This window comes from Cryptotermes secundus, unplaced genomic scaffold (genome assembly GCF_002891405.2).
Source record: "Cryptotermes secundus unplaced genomic scaffold, Csec_1.0 scaffold259, whole genome shotgun sequence".
Classification (NCBI taxonomy): Eukaryota; Metazoa; Arthropoda; class Insecta; order Blattodea; family Kalotermitidae; genus Cryptotermes; species Cryptotermes secundus.
Window position 1 is genome coordinate 159,522 of NW_019742445.1, and position 11,423 is coordinate 170,944.

The following is an 11,423-nucleotide window of genomic DNA, read 5'->3' on the forward strand; positions in this document are numbered from 1 at the left end:
GGTAGCACTGATATGAAAGCGCCCATGAATATTTCCTCCTCTAAGTTCTAAAAACAAAGCTGACTTCTATTGGCTCATCAGGTCATGAACAGTCATATCTAAATGTAAATAGTTTGAAACCAGTACCCTGATAAACGATTTCATTTAATTGTTTCTTGCATCCTGTTGTGTATTTAATCAATATTAGAGTTAATTTTACCAACCACACAACACGTTTTTATTTACGGTCACACTACATGTTTCAACCTCAAGAGGTCATCCTCAGGTGTACGAACACAGTTGCACAATCACATGCAATCACATTCGTTTTTCCACTTATTTTGATCCTGTATCCTATTCAGGTCCACGCTCAATAATATGTGTCAAGTTCGTCTTATAAAATATAAGTTAAAAATACAAATGTTAAAAGTTAAAATTTAAAATTTAGTTCACTGTAACTAGTTATTATTACCACTTGGTTAAAAAGTTCATGAATTTAACTTCAACTCATCACATTGACTGCACTTTCACTTTTGAAGGTCTTGTTGTTTTTCCGCGTCCTCTGATGTTGGATCTATTACGTTCCTTGTCATGATGACTACTGATTGTCTTGTTTGTTCGGTTGGTTCCTGTAGGGTATTAGTGGTGGTGGTGGGGGGGTTGCGGGTAGGGGTGGGATTCTGAGGAGAAAAGTAGGTGGTTTGGGATATATTATATTACTTGCGTTTGATTTGTTTTATTAGGATATCATAAATTGGGTTGTAACTATCAGTTAAAGCTTCGTTCGATTGTAGATTTTGCTTAGTTAATTCATATATGTGGAAGCTTTCTAGTGTATTCAACATCTTTCCTTTCTTTTCTATGTGGAGTATTTCCATTGCTTTGTCTATNTAATAAATACATATAAGCTCACCAATGAAGGAACAATAAAAGAAGAAGGTATTATAACTCGTATACTTGTAAATAATGAATATTCACCATATACGAGAAATCACAATACGAAACCACCTAACAACACACCATAGAAGGACAAATGGACCAAATTTACATACTTCAGCCCCAGCATTAGATGAATCACTAAGCTATTTTGAAATACCAACATAAAAATAGATTTCAAAACAAATAATACAATAAAAAACTTCTAAGAACAAAACATGAAACGACTGATAAATACAACCTTTGTGGAGTATACCAGATGACATGTAAAGATTGTGACCTAAAATATGTCAGCCAAACAGGACATAACTTCAGAACAAGATACAAAGAACACATCAGGGAAATAAAAACGAATGGGCAGAAATAAAAATTTGCCCAACATATATTGGACACAACGCATAATTATCACACCATAGACAAAGCAATGGAAATACTCCACATAGAAAAGAAAGGAAAGATGCTGAACACACTNCAGTAGCCATCATGACAAGGAACGTAATAGATCCAACATCAGAGGACGCGGAAAAGCAACAAGACTTTCAAAAGTGAAAGTGCATTTTTAACATTTAACTTTTAACATTTGTATTTTAAACTTATATTTTATAAGAAGAACTTGACACATATTATTGAGCGTGGACCTGAACAGGATACAGGATCAAAATAAGTGGAAAAACGAATGTGATTGCGTGTGATTGTGCAACTGTGTTCGTACACCTGAGGATGACCTGTTGAGGTCGAAACATGTAGTGTGACAGTAAATAAAAACGTGTTGTGTGGTCGGTAAAATTAACTCTAATAACGATTTCATTGTTCAGAGCTAACAAATAAACATCTGACATGAAAGTTCATGAGTTTGTTTGGGTTTCAAACCCAAGGTCAAACTGCCAGCACTCACAAAGGCTTGCCTCTAAAAATTATAACATTTGGCCAGCTGGCTTGCTACCTGCTGCCAATAATTATAACATTCGGCCATTAAAGGTTAAACAGAAGCGGGACCCCCCTCCAAGAGGATCCCTATGAGAAATCCTTCAGCAGGGGGCTGGAAGCTCTGGTGAACCATTAAAGGGCCCAGTTGTAACCAGTGAACCTGCTGTTGAAATTTCAGCCAAAGGCAGGGACGAACCAGTGGTTCGAAACCTGCCTGAGGTAAAACCAAAAACTACTCTCTTGGGAGTCAGCAGTACTGACATACCACTGCAGGGGGCTAGTACTTCTTGAACACCTGCAGCAGGAGAAGGACTGGGACACCTTGTCTTTGGAGTAGGCGGACTCCGTTTAGTGAAGAAGGCATTGTCTGCACGCGCTAGATGGAAATTAAGAAAGGCAAGACCTGGGGGCAAGTAAAGGAGGAACTGTGGGCAGTCAGCAACCAGGAAATGCAGGCTTGCCCAAGCAGGGAGAAACCCCCACCGAAACCCTTAAGAGGCTAAGGTCAGAGGGCAGTACCCCTACAGAAATGGCCAGAGTTCCAAAAAGGCCCAGGGACTTATAAGGATGCTCTGACCAATATAAAGGAAACATATCCTGAGGATAAGCTTACTGAAGATGACCAGAACTCCATTCTGGAAACACTGGGGGAGGTGTTACGTACGACTCCAAAGGGAGAACTACCACACCTGAAGTGCTACAGACTGAAGGGAGGTGCACTTATTTATATATGTGCCGACCAACAGTCTGGTCAATGGCTCATCAAAGCCACTGATAGCTACAGACTGGAATCAGAGGCCAGGCTAAAGGCTACTGATGCCAGGAACCTGTCCAAGCCTGTTGAAGTGGCTCTCCATATTAGGGACAAAGTTGCCCAGAATCAGGAAGAGCTGCTTAAATGGATTGCAGACCTCAATCCAGAACTTCATACTGAGCACTGGAGGGTACTCGATAAGCAATCTGAGCTGAAAGGCCAGAGGTTTATCTTACTCATAGACCGGGATTCCTATATATTATACAGAGGACAGGTTAAAAGATATTTACAGGGCTCTCACAGGGGACTGTTAAGGTGCTGAAAGATCCTGAAATTCAGCACCAGACAGAACCTGTACCAGACACAGCATCTTCAAATGCAGTCTCTGAGGGGGAGTGGGATGAGATACCCATTCCCTCAGATGACCGAAGTAAAGCGGATCAGGGGACCCCTTCACATGGAACCCAGTCTGAGGATAGGGAGAGAAATAAGATGGAAACTGACCCCTCCCCAAATGGAAGAGATAACTAAACCAAATCACACACACACACACTATGAAAGTCCTTCAAATTAACCTACACCACAGCAAAGTGGCCATGGCAACTCAAAGCCAGCGACTAGCTGAGGGAAAGGCAGATATAGCACTTATTCAGGAACCTTGGATATACAAGGGTCAAATAAGGGGCTTAACTAACACAAGGGGAACAGTTTACTATGATGTAGCTGGTAACAATGCGAGGTCGTGTGTTTACATCAGGAATCATGTTAATACCTTGGCTCTGCTGGAGTTCTATTCTAGGGATGCAACAGCAGTGTGGATAACATATACGTATTGAGGGGCCAGCAGGGAGCTGATTGTGGCTTCAGTCTACCTTCCATATGACTCAGGTGAACCACGACCAAATAAGGAAATGAGGGACATCACAGACTACTGCTATAGCAGGAAAAAGCAACTCATCACTGGGTGTGATGCCAACGCACACCACATCTTATGGGGAAGCACCAGCACCAACCCAAGGGGATAGAGCCTCATGGAATTTTTGGTGAGTTCGAACCTGAATATTCTAAACATGGTAATGAACCTACCTTTGTGGTTTGCAATAGGGAGGAGGTTATTGTTTTGACACTAAGGACAAATAACATAGGAAACCTGGTAAGTAATTGGCAGGGCCGCACCATAGCTCAAGCAGTTAATAGCTGGCTTCCCACCACGGCGGCCTGGGTTCAATCTCGGGTCTGGTCAAGTGCGATTTGTGGTGGAAAAAGTGGCACTGGGGCAGGTCATCTCCGAGTACTTCGGTTTCCCCTGCCAATCTTCATTCCACCAAAATCTCCATCATCATAATCACCTGGGACAGGCTACAATAGGCCAATCAGTAGCCGCCATGCCGAGTGGACCCAGTTGGACTCCACCACCTACTAAAAAGGGGGGGGGGGATTGGCATGTATGTGATGAGCTGTCTTTATCAGACCACAGATATATATGCTTTCAAATAGGTAACAGAACAACATAAGTTACCTTTAGGAATCCCAGGAGAACCAACTGGGAGTCATACAAGGATGACCTAAAGGTGAACCTGGAGATTATTTCGCGAAGTATACACACAATAAGGGACACAGATCGATCTGTTGACCAGTTGCAATGGGTCATCATCTTGTCCTATTAAAATAACTGTCCAGCCAAGACCACTCGCTTACTAAGAAATGCACCTTGGTGGAATAAAAAGCTGAGGGGGCTAAGAGTTAAAACAACAAAGCTATTTAATATAGCAAAAAGGAAACCCTCACCTGTTACAATAAAGAGATAAGGAAAGCCAAATGATCCTTGTGGAGGTATTGCCATGAGATCAATGATGTACTGGTCAGTGCCAGACTCATGAGGGTCATGGCAAAACGGGCGACCAATAAGGTTAGCACTATCAAGCTGCCTGATGGTAAGTATACCAAAACTGGAGAAGGGACAACGAAAAAACTTTTCAGAGTTCATTTCCCAGATTCAAAGTTGACTGATGATTCAGGTGATGAGCAGGGCCAGCAGAACCTGGATGTATGTGGATACATAATAAACAGGGGAGACTAGAACCTGGCTGGTCAGGTAATCAATCAATCGAAAATCAGATGGCCGTTACGTATCTTCAAACCATTTAAGTCTGCGGGAACAGATGGTATTGTACCGGCACTTCTGCAGCAAGGGGCGGAACATTTAGTCCCACACCTATGCCGCACTTTATTAAAAGTGTAGGATTAATAAAGGGCTATTCCAAGGGGAAGCACAATAGATCATTGAAAGTCGCAGTGGGGGGGCCAGTTTTTATGGCCCACCCCTTACATACATTACATTACATGTACAAAAAAACTGTACCTAATTCATGATTCTCATTCCCTTTTCCCTAGAAAAAATGTACATTTGCCTGCTGCTTCAGTGCCACTGATGTCCCACCTGACCTTCTGTACTCCCATCAAATATAACTTATATTTTGATATTTCTTTTGCAACTGTCATGAGTGAACCTGCCCTATACAGACCTCTTACATTCACATACCAAATCTCATGTATATTTTTCTTAGCTTAAGTAGTTTATCCAAAGAATCCATCTAAGTCTGAGGCCCTTTGTGACATTTTGTAACAAGCTTATTTTTTATGATGAGGAGATGTCAGCTCCATGCCCAACCCCCAAGGTGGAGGATCACTCACTGTTGACTGTCCACAACCGCTAATTCAATTTATCTGCAGCTACTCTCCATATCTGGAAGCTGTCTCCTCCATCCACATCCTGAAGACATGCCATGCCATGGGTGACAAAGGACACATCAAATATGGATCCCATACCCACTACCATGACAATTGTTAATGTCAAAATCCAGTTCTTGTGATGGTGGTTACTCCTCCCCATTCCCCTTTAACAAGAAACATGTGGCAAAACTCCTATCTTTCTGTCACTTTCCCATTGGGATACCAGACTTCTTATGAAAGGTTTCCTTGCCTCATCTCTCCAACTGCCCATCCACAAATATCTTAAACTTTTATTTATTTTCGCCTTCATTCTGATTCACTGACATTCACCTATCTCAGAGCTAGGGAATGGTGTATTGACAGAAGTGTCACATGAACATATAAATGGAAACTGATCCTTTCAGGCTAAGAAACCACCTTGTGAGATTCAATTTTTATAAATAACACATGGCAGGAAAGCATAACAAAGGTGTGCACTGAACACTGGAGAATATTACTTTACAATAACTGCAGCAAGCTGGTTTCAAATAAAGGAATATTTTGGCAACAGATTAAACAGAGGCAAGATCAATTACTGACACATGGATAATAAAGGTAAAAATACAATTTACTATGCGCCTTCTGCAAAAAAGTGGTAAAAATATGAAATGCTCAGGAAGCACAACCCCACCATTACCTCCTTACAACTTCCACAATGAAGACAATCTACCTATGGAAATATGCTTGGACATAAGAAAGAAGTAATGAAAAGCACAGTTCCAGTTATTTTTCCTTCCTCTCAACTATGGGTGCACTACTGCATAAGGAAACTTCACATTTTGATATTGCCTCGCAAAGGGAGGTTTCAGTTAGCTGTGTTGCATCTATGGAAACATGACGCTGTACCACTGACAGTGCTGAGTTGTAACATAAACAGAAAAAAAAATCTATCACTTTCAACAAAGTTATTCACATCCAAACACAAGAGGTTGTGATCAACAGATACAAAGGTATGAAAAGGGAAGCTGATGCATTAATTCCCATGAACCTCAAGAACGCCCCCCCCCCCCCCCCCCAAAATATAGTGCTAACAAGTGTAGGGGAGATGTGTCAGACGAATCGTGGAAAAAATTGAAACTACAGAATCCAGTGCACCAACTATGTTCATGACTCCTCATGTACTGAGACTTCCATTATCTCCTACATCAATGCTGGTAAACTTCAGCAAATGTGCTATTCAAAGGATCATTATTGGCTTTTATGTCACCGACAAGCACAGACTAACGTTGAAGAAAATTCACGCAAAGCTGGTGCAGTCAATCAGGCTTACAAGGAGCCTACCAACTTTAAGTGTTAATGAGGTTATGTTTTAGACACAAAACATAAAGAATATTCAACGAATTCCCTTGAAATGCCATAATAATCAGAGTTTTGAGAACATCATATTGAAGGAGTCCAGTGAAACACAGAAGTGAAGGTAGCTACATAGCTTTCAACAAAGAGACATACATCCATGGCTCTTCTCACCCAATGCCATCCAGTTGGTGTAATGATTCAATCAGTGGCCTGCTTGCTCCTATTTCTAATTGACAACAGTTAATTACAGTACTTGCTGGCAGTAACAGGATTTAATTCCTAAGGCATACAGCTCTTTTAAATCCCATCAAACCAGAAGAGATTATTACAGTGACATGGATTACAAAAATTCTGATAAGCATTTAACAGAGAGGCTGATTCCAAATCTACCCCTACATATTGCTCTGGTATTAGAAAACTATCTGTACCACAATGCTCAGACCAATCCAGCTCCAACACTGAACACATGGGGAAGCACCAATATATCTTGGCTGAATGAAAACAGTGTTTCACATACAGAAGATCTGCATAAGCCACATTTGTATGAATTAATAAGTACCTACAAGTCCATGTATCATACTGGTAAGATAAGATTGTGGACGAACAGTCATTCAGTTCTGTGGCTACCACCTTATCACCAAAAACTGTATCTAATCAAACTACTATTGACAACTGCTAAAAACTGGGTTGCTGATAAGAATGTGAAGTTTAGAATGGAAGACATGATCAAGCATGCGCATGAGAAATTCTCTTCAATCGGCAAAAATGGCTGGATATAATCATATTATTGCTGTAGAAGCTTAGTATGTCACCACTGAAGCTCTTCATGAAAAGGTCTGGAAATAGTTGCACATCTGGGAAATGAAAGTTCTGAGAGTATGCGTGAAGATGGAGATGGAGCTGTGAACATAGTGCTAGGTTATATTAAACATCTTGGTTAGTTTCATTAAATATGAACAGTGATACCAATCAACAATGTCTGAAATACTGTGGTGCAGTAACTGTCTTGCAGTGGTGTCATTACACTACAAAATGGAGCTATGTAAGTCCAAAGTCATTTTCTACATGTCCCAGTAGTTGCAGACCAGCATGTTTCCTCTTAATGCACTGCTCCACTATTATCTCCTACATTCACCTAACATGGTAAACTAATCAAATCAAAATTCTGTATTTATCAAAAATACAGAATGATGTTATGGGGACAGCATGACCCATCCAGTGGTTACCTGACATCTAAGCGTGAAAATAACCTGTAATTTGCAGTCAAGGCGGGCATCCCAAAATTTCTGCTTGGAAGGAAGAGTATACTGAATAGCATAGGAATATGTATCTGGTCTCAGCAGGATTCACACAGATTAATGGAAAATGAAGCTGGTAAAGCAGTCCTGCATCTGACTGTTTCCTTCATACATTAGATACCAAATCTTGAGTCAGAATACTTTACCTTGTATATATCCAGTGCTCCCTCAACAAATCTCTTGAGCTCTGTATAAGCACCTTCATACACTTCTGGGTCCCCCTCGCTCTTATACGCGGACAAAACACTACTCACTTCTGAATCAGTCTGTGGAATCTCTTCAGTGCTTCCTACATCAGTGAGGTTTGCCTCCCTCTTCAGCAACTCCTCTGTGTTCTGGAACACAAGAATAATGTTCAACTACTGTCATATTTTAAGGTCAAGTTGTGTACTACTGTAATCCATTACTTACTTACTCATGGAGCTGAGCACTTCTGGAGGAGCCACCAATTCTGCAGCTACTCAATAATTTCCTAGCATTTTATGGAACCCGAAGGATCATTACTGTGTTCATAAGAGCCAATCCATACTATCCCATATTATCTCTCAAAGATCCATTTTAATATTGTCCACCTGCCTACACCTTGGTCTTCCCAGTGGTCTCTTTCCTTCTGGCTTTCCCACCAATATTCTATTTGCATTCCTCCTCTCTCCTGTTTGTGCTACATGCCCTGCCCACCCCATCCTCCTTGACTTTATCATTCTAATTATACTTGGAGAAGAGTACAAGTTATGAAGCTATTGTAATCCATAACATTATTTATTATATACTGTCAATTACAACACACTGTAGTTGGCTGCTTACCCAACACATTTCCACATCTTCAATGTCATCTTCATGGGTGTCTGCTTTCATGTTACAAACTAAACTCCAGCTCAAGGTTATTTTCTGTGGTTGTACATGCTTTTGAACATTTCAGATGATTAAATTATTTTGTAGAAAATGCTTTTATAGTTATCTATATCATACATCACAAATATGGTTGTACGTATTTTAACCCTTCTACGTTCAAGAGTTTTATAACTTGATTTATATATGTAAAATACTATATGCTTCATCTAGCTTCTTGTATGCAATTCAACAATAATGGTGAACAAAGCATAAATGGCTGCTGGCATGCTGCTTGAACCTTCAAGATGTTCATGACAAAAAAATGTTTAAAATATATACAGCCACGTTTGTAATGTATGATGCACTTATCTATATGATGGTTTTCTACAAACAATTTCTTAGCATCTGAAAATGTTCAAAAGCATATACAACCACAGACAATAACCCTGAACTAACATTGAATCTGTAACATAAAAACAGACACCCCTAAAAATGACATGTAGATGTTGAAACATGTCAGGCATACATTCAACTATTGTTATCTCATGAACTAACATGCCTTATTGGTTATGTAATGACACCAGAGAACCACAGACACCACTACAAAGGGAACACTGTCATATGGTAGTGTGCACAGAATGAGAAATGAAAACTGGATTGGCAGAATTGAGCTAAGTTCCTCATTCCTTCTTTATCTTATGTTTCTACCAGCTGGTAAGGTCATAAAGACATGAACAATGTAGCTATAAGCAAATTTACCAAAGATATTTGCAAACCACAGAAAACCTGAAATAAACAATTCCAAATATATATTACAATCTGAAATTCCACTACAACGATATTCAGCAATGCAACAAAGGGGGAATGAAGGCTAATGAACTTAGAACCGTGTCAATGTGAACTGTTCTCTTTAAATTATTACTTATCTGGAGACTTATCACAGCAACACATTACATGCATTTCACAAAATATTACACAATCGCAAATTACATAATGGTTAAAAGAATAAAACATTGCCTTAACTGCATAATAACTGACAGTTTATAATTCTTAAATCAAAGTTGGGATGTCAGGTAAATGGCTAGTCAGACAATCAGAGTTTGATTTCATCTAGAAACTGATATTTTCCTTTCATTCACCACAAGAGTAAAACGGCTGCAGTGTGATTATTTACCTTCAAGCTTCCTCTGTACCTTCTTTGTATGGTAAGGTAGAGGTAAAGTTGTTCCTGAGCTTAACTACTTAATCACTACGCCATGAAGGTGTATGGTGGAGTGGATGTATAGATACATAATTGACCTCGGCACTAGATGGAGGTGAGAGGTCAGTTTCACGCTCCGGCAACTTTACCTCCGGTACCATCTGATAGGAGGTTGGGTGTACCCCTGAGCCGGTCTGGACAACGTAGAGAAGTGAGAATTCTTGACCCTACCGGGACTCGAACCCCGACCTCTCGGTCGTCCAGCCCGCAGCCAGTCCCTATACCGACTACGGTATCGATACTTAGTAAGGTGCACAGACAAAACGGTACATTAACCTACTGGGAAGTTCATGCTTTAGTCAAAAGAGTTTAATATAAGTTTCATGGATTTAAAGAACATATTTTACCTTCAAATTGTACTTCCTTAGTAACTGTAAAACAGCTAATAAAGTACTTTTATCTGACGCAAGTTTATTTCCTACAGAATCTAATACTCCAGACTGCATCTTGCAACTTATCAAACTTTCTCCTATCCAGCCCCGTGCAACTCCCATGTTATTGGTGGGAAACATGGCCTTCATGCCACCTCGGTGCAATGCTACTGCCATCTCTACGCATCCTTCATGAACTATATTTAAAATGGTCGACAGGGCCCAAAGCACAATCGGTAAGAAGGTACGCTAACATAGCAACTATGTAGGTACAAATTTATTTAATGACTAGCTGTACCCGGCCACGCGTTGCTGTGGCGCAGTCTGGTTAACTGGAAAAGAAAGAAAAGAGAAAGCGCACCTTTCTAATATGTTTAATTTCACAATGCTTGTGGGTATACAATATTTTTTGTAGTTACATTGTCTGTGCAGATATAGAGATTGTCTGGTTTGCCGACTCTAGAACACGCAACATATAATTGTCCACGTGAAAAGCATTATTCTAGTCTAGTCATTTAAGCAATTTCTGTGATATGTTCAAACTGACATTGTTTAAATTTAAACTGCATGTTTTATTAAATTAACTTATATGACTGGAATCTATTTGATTCTACATCTTTTGTTTCAAATTTTGTATTTTATACTTTTTTATTTATGTACTTAGTTCTTGCTCTATTAATTTTAAGAATAATCACTGTATGGACATGTCCTATATCTCACTTGTATTGTGGATCCATGGAACGAAAAATAAATGAATGAATGAATGAATGAATGAGTGTCTAGATCTAAAGGTCCATTCATATCATCCAGCATTGATCGGCTTTACACGTAGCGTTTCCTACAAGACAGATATTCTTTAGTACTGTGTTTATAGATACATTCATATCATTATGCTTCAATCGTTCCCTGCACGATGCGGCACGGTCCGTCTCCGTGCGGAATTTTCGGAGAGAATATTTTTCTGATACGCTACATGTCTGGACCGCGACGGATGCAAT

General features: G+C 39.9%; 1 protein-coding gene across 1 annotated transcript in view; it reads right to left on the reverse strand.

The window, feature by feature from the left end:
* The window catches only part of LOC111873143 (transcription initiation factor TFIID subunit 5), an 84,918-nt gene extending 74,368 nt beyond the window's left edge, over window positions 1–10,550 (reverse strand). Inside the window, exons 1-2 of the mRNA XM_023867591.2 lie at window positions 10,402–10,550; window positions 8,109–8,297 (exon numbers count right to left, since the gene is read on the reverse strand). Of these exons, the coding sequence (XP_023723359.2) occupies window positions 8,109–8,297; window positions 10,402–10,548 (336 nt within the window). The 5' untranslated portion in view covers window positions 10,549–10,550. The remainder of the gene's footprint in view (window positions 1–8,108; window positions 8,298–10,401) is intronic.
* Between the last annotated feature and the right edge of the window lie 873 nt (window positions 10,551–11,423).